Consider the following 18636-nt stretch of genomic DNA (forward strand, 5'->3'; position numbering starts at 1 on the left):
AGCAGGCATTTTCAAAACTCTACAAATACTCCAGATACTGGGCAGTGACAAATGTCGACTACATCCACACCCGAAACAGCAACCGAATAGGCCTGATGATAGTGATAGTGTGGGTGATAGCCCTGGTGGTATCTCTAGCGCCCCAAATACCCCAGTTTAAAGACCCAGAATACCTGCATCGTATAGAAGTTAAGCGTCAATGTTTAGTTAGCCAGGACGTTAAGTATCAGATATTCGCCACAAGTTCAACATTCTATGTTCCTTTGTTTGTGATATTCGCCCTGTATTGGAAGATATTTCAAGCGGCCAGGAACAGGCTGAGGAGGAGGCGTGAAATGAAGCAGCATAATTTCGTGCATCAAGTGGAGAAAACTAATAACAACAGTAGGTGAGTTTTCCTCTCTGGGTGAGCTGCCAGGATTTACTGAATAAATGCAGGACTGTATATTTAAGATTAAGCAGCACTTTCTTGGGGAAACGGCGCTTCCTGAGGATGAAGAAATCGTCGGGTAAAAACCCAGCAGCTGAAGCCCTAGTGAATTCGTTGGTGATGATGGAGGGCCAGTCAACTACTACGATGGAGATTCTGGAGGAACATGACGAGGCGACCAGCAGCAATGATCAGGAGGTAATGAATAGTTACGAGGATAGTCCGAGAAGTACCCGATCTGACATATAGATGGCGACATTTTCGTTAAAAATGTACCTATATTACAAAGACCTAACCTTTTGCTTAGGTGCAAAATTTGAGGGTGCTGCGTTGATTATTTGTATTTGTTTTGGAGCTGTTTTTAGTGAACGCTTTTAGAAATTTTCTGAACAAGGAAAGAATTGGTCATAAATACGTAATTTAATACTATAATTTGAAGGTTCACCTAACATTAAAGCAGTTAGATTCTACTCTGGGAGAATCTCGTCCTTCATTAACAATTGTAAAATATGGGTGGCAGAGTTTAAATGCGGTCAAACGAAATGCCAAGACGAACTTTGCAGTGGCTGACCCAATAAGTTGACCACTCCAGAAATTGTGGTGAAAATCCACAAAACTCTGCTAGGAGGCCGTCGGCTAAAATTGAGCGAGTTAACAGATATAATAGGCATTTCAAAAATACTGTACATCGCATTTTGACCGAACAATTGGATATAAGAAAACTGTGCGCAAAATGGATGCCACGATTACTCACAATTGAACAAAAACAGCGCCGTAAAGATATTTTAAGGGAGTGTTTGGCAAAGTTTCGCAGCAATAAAACCGAGTTTTTGCGCCGATTCATACCATGGATGAAACATGGGACTATCATATCATACCTGAGGCGAAAGGGCAGTCAAAATAATGGACCCAAAGGGGAGATTCTCCCCTTTGGGCTCCAAAGAAGGCGAAAATCGTTCCACCTACAGGAAAGGTGATGGCGTCAGTTTTTTTATGATACACGTGGGATAATTTTTATTGAATATCTCCCTATAAGAAAAATAATAAACGGAGAATATTATACAAATTTATTGCAGCGTTTAAGCGAAGATATGAGGAAAAACAACCGCATTTGGCGAAAAAGAAAGTCTTGTTTCATCAAGACAACGCATCAGTCCACACTTTCGTCATCGCGATTGCTAAAATCAATCAACTTGGTTTCAGACTTTCCCCTCATCCACCCTATTCGTCAGATTTAGCCCCCACAGATAATTTTCTATTTTCAAACTTGAAAAAATGGCTCGGTTGAAAAAATTTTGCCAACAATGAAGAGATGGAGCCCGATATTGATACTTATTTTGAAACATTTGAAACTTCTTACTATGATAAACATGGTATAGAAACCAATAGAATATAGCTGGGAAAAGTATGTCAATCTCAAAGAACGTTGAAAAATAATGCAATATTTTCCAATTTTTTTTCTTTAAGTGTTAGATCAGGTACTTCTGAGACTATCCTCGTAGATTTTTACTGAATAATACTAATGATTTACAGGAAGAAACGACGGCATTCACAATATCTCGACCTCCGACAGGGGACTGTCGTCACCAGAATCAGGTAGTGTCCAATAACGTGTCGCCAGAAAAGAGCTCGGTTGCGGCTAATAATGATTCCTTGACACATGGTAGCCATCCTACTGAAAGCAGTAAGGTAAGTTTCAAAGGGATTTTTTACAGGTTAATAGCCATTGTCAAAGATACTGGTAAGCTGCTCCCATCTGAGAAGAGCGCATATGGGTATAAGACTTCCCTCCTCTTCATCTTGGCTTATCATGAGAGAAAAACAAAATCATGCATGGGTACATCTACAGTGTGAGTCATAAAAACATATGAAGGATCTGCACGTAAAACCGTCCTTCGTATTTATGATTTTGTCAAATTTCCCCAAAGAGGAATTGCGCTACGTATAATACGTCCGTAATAGAATATCCATGAATGAGGCGAATGCAATGAATTTCGTAACAGTTTATGCATATTACCAAGTTTACCCAGAAATGGTGCTATTTTCCTTGTCAATTGAAACCCCAATGGTAACCGAATCATAACCCTAACGTTGGCAGCTACAAAGCTCATTTATTGTAACAGAAGAGCTTAAGACAATAGACCTAATCTGAACAGAATACAGATACAGATACAGATTCGCAATAAGCGCACATAATCCGAAGTGTAATCATGTCAACTGCATTCTCCCCAATTTGCCTGCTTGATTGCTCTTTTTTGCGGTTCGCCGGTTTCGAGGGGGGTGCATCAATTACGCAACATCCCTTTTTGTTCGTACCCCAGGACAGCGCTATCGCTACCCGCAATCATCGAATAAAAATACGCAAGAGCTTCTAAAGCGAAGTTAGTTTTATTGGTTAACAATTGAAGTTAAGACAATTTCCTTTTTACCACATCAGGGGCGCTTCGTGTAGTTTCTCATTAAAACTTGAGTCATTCGTGGTCCGCACGGAGCTCTTATTCGGGCAACGGCTAACAAGTACAAGTGTTCGAGGTTAATCCGGAGAAGGAATGTGTAGCGGTAATAAATAGTTAAGTTCGGCACTTTGGGTGTTTTTGTATTGCTGAAACGCTCCAGAATTACTCCTTTCAATCTCTACGAACAAAAAAATTGTTGGGGGAGAACTATGGAGAGCGTACTTCTATTACAAGAATTAAATCTACTCGAGGCCCACCGAAAACTATAGGGACAGCTTCGTGTCAAATTTGCCTGGTCAGTTGATTAACTGGCCAATCAAATTAATTTTTATTGTGTACCTTTTTTCCAATTTTGGCTAATAAAGTACTACAGTGATTGTAATCGGAATAGATGTCTAAATGGGTCATTTTGCAAATGTTTATGGAATTAAATCACATGTCTTCATCTTGTAGCCCAGCAGTACGTTATAATAATTTGCAATACTTACAGGAGTCCAGTAAAATTTCCGCATTATAAAAATAAGTAAATGTTACTCCCTCTGCGGGGTTTTCCATCGTGGTCTGCATAATCTGACATGCCCATCATGGCCAATTATCCCTTTTCAAGATAAGAAAAATTGTTTTCTGATATTTCTTTTCCTTCTTCATTTTTATCTTCAATCGACACTCGCAGAAATTTCAAAGTTTTTGCTGTTACAGGCTATTTTCTGAGAGGAGTGGATCCCTCTAAGTGATTTAACCGAGGATGAAAATGTTCCCCTCTTGTGTAAATGTTACTTTTTTAAAGGGCCGCTAAGAAACTTTTAGGATGTAGATAACCAAAACCCTAAATGCGATTAGGCGCTCAAGGACGTATAAGCCACAAAGTTTTAAAACAGCAATCTAGCATCAACAAGACATGCTGCTTATTCTGGTTGAGTCGAGAGGATCGTGCCAAACTTCAAAAGCGTCTTATACACGAAAAAATAATGTAAAAAAACTCAAATGTTGTTATCCGATTTTCATTTATTTAGAAATTATAATGTAAGTAAAATTAAAATAATATAAAATTCAAAAACTTCATAAATTTCATAAGAAGTTTCATAAATTATCATTTTGGTTATCATTGTCTTAATAAATATTCAAAAATAACGTCATTGACTTAAATATTTTCTACTTCGTCTATGAAGAGCATTCATTGCTTTTCTGATTGTTTCATATCTTCCTTTAGCATCAACAGCAGTATTTCTAGTACGTTGAATTAGTGCATCTCGAGTGTCCACTTTTACTCTGGACACCTCATTTTTAAACAAGCCCCACAAACAATAGTCTCATGGTGTAAGGTCTGGAGATCTTGGAGGCCAACTTAGAAAACCACTGCGACCAATTCAACGCCCTGGGAACCTTTCGTCTAAATGTTGTTTAACTTGTTGAGCGGAATGTGCAGGAGCTCCAATGTATTGATAGTACATTTGGATTCGGATAATTTAAAAAAATCTTCTAGATGTCCCTATAATTCATTTTTAATTAAATTCAAGTAGTGTTCTCCTGTGAGGCAATTTTCCAAAATAAAAGGGCTAATTAAATAACTCTCAATCACACATTTACTTAAAAATAATGTTGAAAATTACTTTTGCTTGTTGCGCGGAGATTGTCGTCTGTTCATACATAACAGTTACGTGTGTTATTATCGCCGTCACTGGTGAATGTTGCTTCATGCGTAAAAATAATGCTTGATACAACACCGTGATTATTATTGATCTATCCGCAAAATTCCCTATATTTAGCATAATTTTCCGGTCGTAGATGCTGTACTCTCTTTGCATGATATGGATATAAGTCTTGCTCGTGGACTGTGTTTATTATTATTTTTTGTATAATTCCCAATTGAGTAGCAATGCTTCGTGAGCTGGTTGTTGCATCTCCTTCTACTAGATTCAAAATATTTTCTACTTCTTTTAAGCTTTGTTCGCTAGATCGTTCAGAAAATCTGTTCGCATTAGAAAGTTTTCCGGTCTCGCACAGATTGTTAAAAACTCAGAAAAATACGTTTTTGGAAGGTTTGTTTAATGTGGAAACCGTTGACAATATTTTTTAGAAGCAGCTTTTTCTCTCTATTACAAAAACCATATTTGCGTATTCTAAATTTGAATTAATGTTCAGCATTTTCTAACATTTTAATCGAACTCGAAAATAAACGTCAAATCGATATCGGTATCCCAAATAACAAAAGTGCTATTATCGTAAATAAAACACTAGTTAAAAAAATTATTTACGCAATAACTTGTAAACGATGAAAATCGGATAACAACATTTGAGGTTTTTTACATTTATTTTTCATGCACAATAGGCTCCTGAACGCTAGGCACGATTCTCCCGACTCACTTTGTATATTTCCTTGGGGTTTAGTACTGATTTTACTTTTTCTTTGTTTTGGATTGTTTAATAGCCATTACCAGTTCCTCAGTGAACGGGGAAAGAGGGTTTAGTTTAGGCAAGAGAAATGAGGACAGAGATTCCCAAATTTCGGTTCATGTTGGAAATTTTCACATTCCTAGCTGTAATCCGGTTAGTCGTGGAATTTTGGAATCGTAGGAGTCTTTTTACAAAATCAGTAAAAGAGAAAGCTTCCGACTGACAATTGCTTTGCCACTACACCTGGTAACGCATCATAAAAATTGGTTTTAGTGAGGGCCTCACCCTATCTAAAGCCACATGCTCCTGACAACATATGGACGCCAAAACTGAGAATTTACTACGCACCACAAAAAGTCCTGACGTTTTTCTTTAATCCCATGCTTACACATCTCCCCAATTTCTATATCAGTATGATAAACAAACCTGGTTTATTCAGGATTAATAGATGCTCATTTAGTTAGCAAACAAGGTCACTCAAACTTAAACCAGTTGATATTCTGAGTCTGAAAGAAAATTACTATGATGATCACTATATATGCATATTCGTTCAATTTTGCTTTACCAGTATAAAGTAGACCTAGAGACCACATAGGCAATAAATAAACTGAGCCAAGTGTTTGGGGAGAATGCCCATTCACATCGAAAGTGGCAATTTTGGTTCTCAAAATTTCGTAGCGAGGATGAATTCCTCACGAATGAACCTCGGAATGGGAAACTGGAAGTTGTCGATGATGGCACCCGAACTGAAATCATTGAGATTGATCCACATCAAACTTATACAGAAATAGCCACACAACTTGGTGTTTCTGAAAGGACCATCAGAAACTACCTTCATCAAATCGGTAAGACAAAAAAGCTGGATAAGCGGTTTCCTCACAAACTCACAATTAGTTGCATCGCGTCTTCTCTTTTTTCTAGACTAAAAAACGAACCTTGATTTAATCGGGTCACCACATGTGGTGAAAAATTAGTTCTATATGACAACACAAGACGGTCTTATCAATAGCTCTCTAAAACTAAACCTTTAAACATGTTTCCTAAGAAGCATTTATGCCCAAAGAAAGTTTTACTAACTGTTTTTTGGACTGTTAAAGGTATGATTCGTTTTGAGCTTCTTAATTAAGGCGAATTAATTACAATATATATGTGCACATTTATACTTGATAAAATCCACGAAAAATTGCATGAATTTCAGCGTCCTCTTGTCAATTAAAAGATCTGTTACTTCTTCACAATCATCTCCGTCCCCATACGGCAAAGATCACACCAGAAAAATTGTTAGCGATTAGCTAAGAAACTATACTCTCCCACCATATTCTCCTGAATTGGCCCCTTCTGACTATCACCTGTTCAGAGCGCTGAACAACAGTATGAAGGGAAAAACGTTCTCGGACCAGAAAACCTTGTAAACACCCTTGAAATATTTTTTTTCATCCAAACCAACTGATTTTTGTAGATGGTTATCCAATGAAAATTTCACCACCCTCAAAACAGTTTTTGAGAGAAACGAATTTTTATATAATTTTCAACACAGCATACCTCTCAAAAATTTTAAATGGGACAAGGGGTCATGTGACCCATCAAATTGAAGGTATTTTTGTCCTATCAACAACTGCAGTTTTTATTTTTATACCCTGAGAAATCTACAAGAAAAAAATTAAATTGAAATAAAAATACTGATGTTAAACAAAATCACGTTTTATTTAATGAATTCCTCAAAATGTCCCCTATTAATTTGCAAACAATAATAGTTTATCGTGAAATGTTGTTCTGATATTAATGAAGACCTCAGGTGTTATAAATCAGCATTCTTCTAAAATTCTCTGGTGTAATTCTTCTAAAATTCTCTGGTGTAATTCTTCTAATGTCTAAGGTTGCGTAGCATACACTCGCGATTTTAAATGGCATCACAGAAAAAAGTTTAAAGGAGTTAAATCAGGTGATTTAGATGGCCATTCGACGAGACCGCGTCTATTAATCCAACTTCCAGGAAAACGTTGATCCAAAAATTGCCAAACACCATCAGGACAGTGAAGACACCATTGTGTTGAAAAATTAATTCATTTTCTATTAAATTATCATAATTTTTCAAAATTTCTGTTATCATAGAATCAATTGTGTCTTCCAACAGTTCTAAATAATTATTCCCACCGAGATTTGCTTGAATAAAAAATGGTCCAACAAGATTATTGCTTAATATTCCGGTTCAAATGTTCAATTTTTGAGGAGTACGTGTATGAAATTCTCTAATTAAATAAGAATTAGTATCGCTCAAATACCGATAATTATGATTATTTACTGCACTGTTCAGTATAAATGTACATTCATCCGAAAAACAAGTGTTGTAGAAGAAATTTTGATTTTAACGAAGTTGCTCGGAAAACTACTCACAAAATTAAATTAAGCGATCAAAATCATCTTTATTTAACTCCTGTACCAGTCATCTTATAAGGATGAAACTTGTGTTTTTCCAAATTCGCTGAACTCTTTAAGCAGATACACCAGAAGCTTGAGACACTGCCTTGATTGATTGTGTGTTATCCATTTGCAAATAACCCAAAACTGCCACTTTAATTGCTTCATTTTGAACTAGGCGGTTCACTTCGCGTTCCTTGTTTAGCAGTGAACCCGTTGCGACGAACTTATCCATCAGTTGCTTAACATACTGATGGCTTACACGTCTTTCCGGACAGGCCGCATGGAAAATTTGTGCTGTGGTTTTCGCACAATTATGAGTTCGTTACCACCATACGACATTTTCTATTTTTTCTTCGATAGCACACAACATTTCAAGAACATTTTTACACACCCTTTAAGAAGAAGCTGCTAACAATTTGGTGGTCACAAGTGAAAAACATCAGTAAATGTACTGTTTAAAAAAAAATTATATATTTTTTTCGTTGTTGCTTTTATCAGGTAAATTTTATTTTGCCATCAACAACTACAACATCTAAATTTTGTATTTTTCGAGGGCTATCGACCAATTGATTTTTCTTGCTTTTGTTACCATTTAACAAATATAAAAAACGTGATTTTTTTTTAATTATGATGTTTTTGTGATTAATTTGAGGTAAAAATGAACATCAGCATTTTTACGAGGACATTCCCAAAGTACCCCACCTAACATATACTAGATGGCGATTTTTTTGTTAGAAATTTGCCTATATTACAAAGACCTAACCTTATGCTTAAATCTGTGATATAGGTTTTATTTTTGGTCCAGAATAAAGGATTAAAAATGTTTAGTTGATCTTGCTCGTTGGACTCACCCGTGGGCTCAAGATGATCGAGGACTGGATACTCACGCTCGGATCATCCTGAAGTAGCAGTCTCAGGGATACTGTTTTCTGGTCAAACTTAATCAATATTCCTTTCAATGATAACAAGGTTTATTAATTATACTACTAACTTAAACAGTATCGATATACCGGGTGTCCCATTTTAATGGAAACAGCTTGATATCTTCTGAATTATTCGACTTTTCAAAAAATGTTTCGAACAAAAGTTGTAGAATATCGAGGGGCAAGAAAGGCGGCAATACTCATTTTTTTGCAGCGAATTGCCGTCAAGGTTATTTGAAGGTCAACTTTGGCATTTCAAATGTCAACCTATATTTTTTTTATTACAGATTTATTCCTAATGCGATTCTGGACACTTTTTGTAGGAAACATTTTTTTTTAAATAACGTCTAATTTCTTTGTTATAAAATGAGAGATGTGTTTTAATGTTGTAATACAGTTTATTAAATGCAATGTTATACTAATTACTCTATCAAATATCTAATTTTTTCACTTCGACAAGCAATATTATTTTTTTAATACGCATTTATTAACTGCAACAATAATCGGGCCCATTATGACCAATACTGTATTCGGTGTGTTTTTTGACCTGAAATGGTCCTTAAAAGAAATCCAGCAAAAAAAAACATTGTATGCATATTCACTTATTAGTATAAATAATATTATTTTAGTTTCTATGAATCTTCCTTTAAAAATGCCAGATTATCGACCTAGTCATATTGTCGACATGATTTTAATTTTGGGGAAATGCTATGGAAACTACCGCAGGGCATCAATACTTTATCAAAGGCAATATCCTCACAGATTACATTCGAATACATCTGGGTTATGGAAGATAATCAAAAGAGCTAGACTGGGACAATTCACACGACAACGCACAGACATAACCTGATTAACAACGAAGATCCTCGCCTATTAGCAGTGCTTGCCATGATAGATCAAACTCCCCACATTAGTATCCGAAAAATTCAACAACACTTGGGAGTACCACGATCTACTGTGCACAGGCTTTTAAAAGCAGTGAAGTATCACCCTTAACACGTTACATTGAATCAAGAGCTTTCTGACATTGACAACATCCACCGTATGCAGTTCTGTGAATGGATTTTAGGGAGAATAGCCGATGACCCACAGTTTTTTCTTTACGTTATGTTTAGTGATAAAGCAACATTTCATAGTACTGGCATATTAAATCGACATAATTCGCATTACTGGTCAGCCGAAAATCCGCATTGGTTCCAGGAAATGGATTATCAACATCAGTGGAAGTTAAATGTGTGGTGTGGCATTCTCAACGAAAATTTAATTGGATCCTACTTTTTTCGCGCACCTCTTAAAGGTACCAAATATTTAAATTTTCTTCAAAATCATTTTCAGTACTTGCTTGACAATCAAAACAAGAATGATGATGTGGTTTCAACAGGATGGGGCATATTCTCACTTCGTCCGCGGTGTTCGAATTTATTTGAATGAAATAATGCCCCAGCGCTGGATAGGCCGAGAAGGCTCCGTGCTATGGCCAGCAAGATCTCCCGACTTGACCCCGCCAGATTTTTTTCTGTGGGGTCATCTGAAAAATGTAGTTTATCGCCAGCAACCTACAACATGCGAAGATATGCGACAAAGAATTGTTAATGCATGTGCAAATATTCCGCAACAAGTATTACTGCAAACAACACAACATTTTCACCGAAGAATACAACTCTGTCTTCAGGAAAATGGTAGTACATTTGAATATTTGATAGAGTAATTAGTATAACATAGCATTCAATAAACTGTATTACGACATTAAAACACGTCTCTCATTTTATAACAAAGAAATTAGACGTTATTTAAAAAAAACGTTTCCTACAAAAAGTATCCAGAATCGCATTAGGAATAAATCTGTAATAAAAAAAATATAGGTTGACATTTGAAATGTCAAAGTTGACCTTCAAATAACCTTGACGGCAATTCGATGCAAAAAAATGAGCATTGCCGCCTTTCTTACCCCCCGATATTCTACAACTTTTGTTTGAAACATTTTTTAAAAGTCGAATAATTCAAGAGATATCAAGTTGTTTCAATTAAAATGGGACACCCTGTATACGAATACAATTAAGACAAAGTTGGCATCGAGCCACAACACAACTTTAGCGGTTCCACTAAGTCTCCGTGATAAAATGATTTAACCAAAATAACAAAATTGGGAAATGCGATAGATTCACGAGTAATAAGAAAAAGAGCCCCTGGGCTCTTCACTCAGTTCGTAAGTCTCAAAAACTGAGCAACCTAGACATTGGCGTACTCCTACTCGAAACCCACTGTCGACTAACCTATTACCTATAGTGTCAAAGCGTAATATTTAGGTCAAAAACTACTATAGATTTGCCCTTTGTAGGTTTATTGTAGCCATGCCCTCTTTACGAAACGTGCCCCTTCCCCCCTCCCCCCCAAATTGCAAGTTCCGTCAAAGAAAGGTATCGGAAATTCCAGTGTCCGAGAATCCCCATATGGAAGCGTAGTGGTACTGCAATCTAATCATGCTGGGAATATTTCTAAAACAGATGGCGATACACATGAGCCTAACATAGAGTTTAGATTTAAACCTATAAGCTAAACAACTAACAATTAATAAATCAATCTAATAGGACCTAAGTCTTAACAGGTTTATGTCTCAAGTCTGTGGGTGCTATGTTGATTTGTACTTGTTTTGGAGTCGTTTTTGATGAACGCTTTTAGAGATTTTATGAACAAGGAAAAAATTGGTCATAGATATGTGATTTAATACTTTCATTTGAAAGGTCCATCTAACATCAAAGCAGAGTTAGATTCTACTCTAGGGAATCTCGTCATTCGTTAATAACTGTAAAATATTGGGAAATAGAGTTTAAACACGGTCGAATGAAATGCCAAGACGAACTTTGCAGTGGCCGACCCAATAAGTTGACCACTCCAGAAATTGTGGTGAAAATCCACAAAAGCCTGCTAGAAGGCCGTCGGCTAAAATTGAGCGAGTTAGCAAACATGATAGGCATTTCAAAAAGTACTGTACATCGCATTTTGACTGAACAACTGAATATGAGAAACCTGAGTGCAAGATAGGTGTCGCGATTACTCACAGTTGAACAAAAACAGCGCCGTGAGGATGTTTCAAGGTAGTGTTAAAACATGAGTCCATCATTTCACATATGAGACGAAAGGGTAGTCAAAATAATAGACCCAAAGAGGAGAATCGGCTCCAAAGAAGGCGAAAATCATTTCATCTGTGGAAAAAGGTGATGGCGTCAGTTTTTTAGGATACAGGTGGGATAATTTATATTGAATATCTCCCTATAAGAAGAATAATAAACGAAGAATATTATACAAATTTATTGTTGCGTTTGAGTGAAGAAATTCGAAAAAAGAGACCGCATTTGGCGAAAAAGAAAGCCTTGTTTCATCAAGACAACGCATCAGTCCACATTTCCGTCATCGTGATGGCCGAAATAAATCAACTTGGTTTCGGACTTTACCCTCACCCACCCTATTCGCCAGATTTAGCCCCCTCGGATGATTTTATATTTCCAAACTTGAAAAAATGGCTCGATGGAGAGGGATTTGCCAATAAAAAAGAGGGGGACTCCGAGGTTGATATCTATTTTGAAACATTCGAAGCTTAAGCCAAAGAACATCGCTGGGGAAAATGTGTCAATCTCAAAGGAGATCATGTCGAGAAGTAATGTAATATTTCTCCATTTTTTTTTCTTTAAATATTATGATGGGTACTTCTGGGACCATCCTCGTATTTCAAATCATTTTTTTCTTGTAGATTTCTTAGGGCATCAAAATAAAAACTGCAGTTGTTTATAGGACATAAACACTTTTAATTTGGTGTAACACATAACCCCTCGTGCCATTTACAATTTTTGAGAGGGTTGCTGTGACGCGCATAAGGGTAAAGTTTGGGGATTGAGTGTCGTATAAAAATTCATCCCCCTCAAAAACTGTTTTCAGATGTTTTGGAAAATTGTCGAAAAATCCTTACTTTTCAAGATTAAGAGGGGACAAGTTTTCATCGGATGACCCTGTAGAAAAGGAATTCGGGATCTTGAGTCATGATCAGAAAAGCTTTTAAAGAGTGAAGGTGATTATTTTGATGAATAAATAATATTTAAAATATTCGTTTGTTTTATTCTTTCCTCGCAAGAAAAAACGACAAAGCTTTTTGCAGGATCTGGTACTATCAATTACCTAATCATGATTTTTCAACAATCGATTGCCGTTTTATATTCTTTACGTCTCTATTCTCAATCTTAACATTCGCAACGTATCAGTTTCAGAAGCAATAAAAGAGGCTCTCTAGAAATCAAATTTATAAGGTAATCAACGTCTTAAACCAACGTCATTAACCGTGCTCCCTGAAAACTTGTTAAGCACCGAGTCTTAGTTAGATGTAACCAATCCATAAACCCTGGCAACACAATACCTGCAATATATCTTAAACTTGTTACAAGTAAACTTCCGGCTTAATTCGCGGATGTAAACTATTTCGAGTAAACTTTGGGAAACTTTCATGCGGCAGCTTATCATTGCTACAGGTGGCTTCTCGACAACCAGTGAAACTGACTTGACACGTGGCGTTGCTAACGCTTAATTGTCCTCATATATTCTATTCCAGACAGAGGTGGTGCACAAGGACACATCACAAACTCACCTCCATCACCACCAACCGGCAACCACCGTGGTCGTGTCCAAGGAGAAACACGCGCAGTCTCGTAGAGACAAGAAGGAGAGCCTGGAGGCAAAACGGGAAAGAAAAGCTGCTAAAACTCTGGCAATAATCACTGGGGCCTTCGTGATGTGTTGGCTGCCGTTTTTCGTGCTGGCTCTAGTGATGCCTTTGTGCGGTGATGCGTGTAGTCTTAGCGAATTTATCATGAGTTTCGCCCTTTGGTTGGGCTATTTTAACTCTACTCTCAACCCTGTTATCTACACGATATTCAACCCAGAGTTCAGACAGGCATTTAAGCGTATACTGTGCGGGGGACATAGGAGACATACCAGAAACTTCAGGTCGGGGAAACTTAGATAAAAGTAGGTATGATTCTGTGTGTGGTGTCGGTGAATTTGTTAACAAAGACTGGGCATTATAAATAAGCAATTTTAGAGGATGTATAGCACTGTGGTTCCGTGCTACGTTAAATATTATAGAGAATTTTTTATTAGTTTCTTAATGTTGACTAGACTCAGTTACTACATAAATAGGTGTTAATAATCCGCAAGCTGATCAATGGCGCGGTCGCTACCACGTCTTTCCACAACGTAGATCGTAAGAAAACTCATTAACATTTATATACCGATTGCAGTTACAGGACTGGCATGCCAGCTTGCCAATCTTCTAACGTTGGATATCGAAGTGTACAGGCCAAAAGGCTTTTTCGCTGATGGCAAATAGAGGGTGATCATTAAAAAATGCGACACAATATCAGGGGCATGTCGTGGATAACTTCATTTGATAGTCAGACCTTCGATGGTAAGTAGCAAATGGCTTAATCAACGCCTTACGTTTATCGTTCACTGCCTACTACAAGGTTTGTTTTAGTGATCACCCGGTATAACTGAAACTCTCCTATAAACGTTTGTTACAAATTTAATGTTCTTCCTATACCTTGACTATTTTTAAGATATAAAATAGCTTTAGTACAAAACTATGATATGGTTAAACATAATTCATAAATATTTCCGGTTTATGTATATCCGGGCATTTGTATATCAATTAATGTATTGAAGCCAAAGATGTAATATAGTGGTCGAGAGAGACTGTAAGTAAGCATGTGTACATACACTTTCTTGCAATGTCAGGATTTATGCTTTTTAGTTTCGATTAAAAATGTTAATTTCTAAGGTCTCAATGAGCAACTAGTTTATGCTTTTCTTTGTGGGAACTCAGAATCAGCTACCTCAACGAGTTTTACTATGTTGTGAATATAGTGATAGTAGATAGCTTTTGCTAAAAGGGCCTATAGGTTTATTTTGAAAATTATTGATATACTAAGACATACTTCGACTATTTAAATGTGAATCTTCAGGGTATACGAGATATATCATTGAGCCTAATATATTCGTATAATTCGACTGAAGGTGGGAGAAAAGCAAGTGGTCCGAGGAATAAACTGTTCTAAATGTTGCTTTAAGTTTATAGCGTTTTTGTGTCTGTATAGAATGTTTTTATTGTATCAGAAAAATAATTTAGAATGGTTTATTTAAGACACGAATGTTTAATGTTAATCTATAAAACTTTCGAAGCGAATCGCATGGTGCATTAGTACACTGTAGCTGAGCACATACCACATAATACTTCATATTTTCACTTTTTTGTATTTGACTCAACTGCTCGTCAAGGCTATTTACTTTCGATGCTTCCAATTTAATCGATTATTTGATATTTACACTTAAGATAAGAAATTTCCACTAATTAAGTTGATTAGCTGTATATCGTGGAAGCAAAACATAATTTTCAACGCTTAATATATAATTATACAGGGTGTAACATATCATCAGGAAGATATTTCAGGGGGTCATAGTACTCTGCAAAATAATTTTAAAAATGTTAATAGACCCATGGTCAAAAGTGCACCACTTTCGCTATACAGGGTGGCAAAGTTTCATATTTTTTAAGATATTTTCAACAATTTTTCTAATTTTATTTTCGTTTAGATTTATTTTTATTTTAAGATATTTTATTAAATGTTACGAATTGCTTCAGATAGTTGATTACTGAGCCGGTTTCGTAATTTGAATCCATATTATTGCAAATTCTACGAAAATGGTGAAAGATACGAAAATACTACAAGAGACTAAAAGGCTGAAAAATTGAAGAAGAAATTTAAATTTAGTATCAAAATTCATTCAAGATGTTCCAAAAAAAGAACACAAAGCATAAAATACACACATCAACAGAGTTTAGAAATATGTAATTACGAAAAATCACAACGAATTATTTATTTCCGTACGAAGATAAAAAATTCTTATATGTAGTGTTTCTAACATGTCTCATACGTTAATGAAAGTTATTAGGTTATAGAAAAATTAAATATTAACAAATTTTTGAAAGTAAACAAATATTATTGTAAAAACGAAAATCTTGAAATTTCAAATTTCACCATAAATTCTATAAAATAATGGGAAAAAAAATTAATAATTAGTGTGGTCTCCTCTACTGTTCAATACAGCTCTGCACCGTCTGTTCATATTTATAATGAGCCATAGATATCGTTCTGATCAATTTCTGTACACTTTCTTTGCAGGCATAAAATAAGCTACTCACGTGTATTAAAAGCTGGATTTTCGGATAGAACCCGTCCTTTAATCATGTCCCAAACGTGCTCGATGGGGTTCAAGTCCGGAGACTGCGCTGGCCAGGGTAAAACATCAATAGATTCTTCAATCAAAAAATGTTGAACTACGCGTGCGGTATGCGAATGAGCATTATCTTACATAAGCATGAAACTCGGTCCAACAGCTTTTGCATAGGGAATCACTACAGGTTGAAGAATCCTATCACGGTAGTCAACGGCATTTAAAAATTCTTCTAAGGAAATGAGATCAGTTCTACCGTCAATGCTAATCCCACCGAAACTATAACTGTCCCTCCACGATAACTGTGTACATCTTGAACGCTTTGCAGACGTTCTGCCATTCCGCGCCATATCCTAGTTTACCTTGAATCTGGACGAAGGCCAAACCGGGATTCATCGGAAAACAGAACTGTACTCAATTGTTCATTTTTCCAATTCAAATGTTCCTCACACCACAGGACTCTTGCTTCTCGATTTCCACGTGATATAGGAGGAACTCTGAATGAGCTTCTAGCATGAAAATTTGATTCATGCAAACGTCTTCTGATCGTCTGAGCGCTAACCGTCACATTATGTGCATGCTGTAATTCAGATACCAATTGGGATGCTGTTTGAAGTCTGTTTCTTCTGGCTTGTAAAGTTATAAAACGATCTTCAATCAAGGTTGTTAGTCTTGCCCGACCCAAGTGCCTCTCACATACACTGTTTGTTTCACGAAACCGATTCTACAGCCTACTAATCACACTTGGTTTGCAAATGAATAGTAACATGTTGTTGACGCTATCCTCAAGCATCCCAACAGCTGTGTACATTTTTTATTCTGTTAAATGTCGTCCTGCCATCATCAACTGAACTAATCGTTAACTGAGCAATTTGTAAATACCCGTTATTTGTTAAAAAAAAAAAACAAAAAACTAACCGTTTATATCAAATCAAAAATCAACATTTTTTTAATATATTCTATTTTTATCATTGGCCTGAACATTTTTTTAATCTTTAATATTCAATTGATAACAGCACGTCTATTTATTAACAAAAAACGCCTTTCGTACGGAAATAAATAATTTGTTGCCATTTTTCATCATTATCCTTAAACTCTGTTGATGTGTGTAGTATAGTATATAACCCAAAAAAAAATACCATCCCCTGTATAGGATTACCGGCGATTTTGACATTTCGTTGTAGAAGGTCTTAAAGAAAATTGGTGAACCATATTTTAAAAATTCAACTTAAGGAATATGTGAGAAAAGCACAAAACATAAGGAAAAATATTAAACTTTGCTCCTTTGCATTTATATCGAAAATGGTGCGTTTTTGACCATAGGCCTATTGGCATTTTTTAATTATTTTTCACAGTAAATATCTCCATGATGATATGTTATACCCTGTAGATGTCTGTAAACGTATAGGTATAATCTCCCTATGCGGTCTATCTTATCTCCGGCACTCGCAAATATTACAAAAACTCATAATATCTCGCTTTTTGCTTCCTCGAATACCACAGAAAATCGTTTTCAAATTGGGGAATGGTTCAATTTTTTATCCTGCATGTTCTCTATTTACATTAGAGGGCCGGATGCAAAATTGCAATTATGTTCCAGAAATATGTTGCAAAAAACTCCCTATCGTCACGGCATAGTCAAGGCAAATGCCGCAATTGCTTCCAATACTGTTTACTTGCACTATGCAGCATTGCCAGCACTCTGATTTGAGGGCTTCATTCGGGGTTGGGAGAACAGTGGTAGGGTGCAATGAGGCCCGAAATTCCAAAAATGAATATCTATGCAAGTTTTGATAGAAACTCAAGGATTTAATGGAGAATTACTCTGAAACGAACCTCAAGAGTTACTTCTCTCTCCTCCCTTGACAGGCAGTTCAAGTTAATTGTCGAATATAAAGATTTCTATCATGTAATTCATAAGAATGTTTCCTATGTAGCACTCTGACTTATTAAATATTTGTAACATCATTAGTAGTATTTATATAAGCCGATTATACATACATACATTAACTATGTAAACTCTACTTGTAATCAAAATCAGGACAACACTGTATAGCTTTAATAAACAATTAAATATGGAATCCTTAGGAACTCGTTTTTGTGATAAATGTTACGTTGAAAGTTCGCGCATAATATATTTTTGTTGATATTTTAAATGTTTAGGTATTCATAAGGGAACTCTAATAGCTCTAAAGCTGTCGAACTTGGATATAAAGGCATAAAATTTTCGTGAGTGTCATACTATTAAAACCATTATATAAAATAAACAGAATTATTAAACTTGGTCCGTGTTTTAGTAATCGATGATAAAAGTATTCCGAAGTGTTCTGCGCAAGATTGCAATAAATTATTTTCATCATTCTGCTATTATTATATGCGCAGTCTTCGCAGTAAGTGAAAGTCTCCTGACGGTTCCTATAAACATTTATTATCCTCGAAGGTTATAGTTAACGAATCGCAACAATGCGCATCCCGAGGTTACGTGAGAAAACTTTAATTTGTGTAACAATTTTGGCAATTCAATGCCATCTAGCTCTTTGCTCTAAAATACTAGTGGTGTTGCCTAGCCCAGGGTACAGCCAGCATATTCTCACAGAATCTTTCATCCTGGCTCTATCCACAAGAGGACATAATGTTACGGTAATAAGTGCTTATGCAATGAAGGCTTCAAGCAATGTGCGTAATATTGTAGTCGATTTTACTACATACGATATAGGCCCAGGTAAGCCATTTA

At 36.1% G+C, this 18636-nt stretch overlaps 2 protein-coding genes across 4 annotated transcripts in view; both read left to right on the forward strand.

Annotated features, from left to right (window-relative positions):
• The window catches only part of LOC136409859 (5-hydroxytryptamine receptor-like), a 182549-nt gene extending 168632 nt beyond the window's left edge, over window positions 1-13917 (forward strand). Inside the window, exons 8-11 of one of the 2 annotated variants that reach the window (XM_066391673.1) lie at window positions 35-388; window positions 439-628; window positions 1964-2119; window positions 13222-13917. In XM_066391673.1, coding sequence (XP_066247770.1) covers window positions 35-388; window positions 439-628; window positions 1964-2119; window positions 13222-13635 — 1114 coding nt within the window. In that variant the 3' untranslated portion in view covers window positions 13636-13917. The remainder of the gene's footprint in view (window positions 1-34; window positions 389-438; window positions 629-1963; window positions 2120-13221) is intronic. The other variant, XM_066391674.1, reaches the window with a different exon arrangement.
• A 4397-nt stretch (window positions 13918-18314) lies between these two features.
• Window positions 18315-18636, forward strand: part of LOC136409860 (UDP-glucosyltransferase 2-like) — a 34162-nt gene continuing 33840 nt past the window's right edge. For both annotated transcript variants that reach the window (XM_066391676.1, XM_066391675.1), the window contains exon 1: window positions 18315-18624. In XM_066391676.1, coding sequence (XP_066247773.1) covers window positions 18366-18624 — 259 coding nt within the window. In that variant the 5' untranslated portion in view covers window positions 18315-18365. The remainder of the gene's footprint in view (window positions 18625-18636) is intronic.

This window comes from Euwallacea similis, chromosome 7 (assembly GCF_039881205.1).
Source record: "Euwallacea similis isolate ESF13 chromosome 7, ESF131.1, whole genome shotgun sequence".
Lineage (NCBI taxonomy): Eukaryota > Metazoa > Arthropoda > Insecta > Coleoptera > Curculionidae > Euwallacea > Euwallacea similis.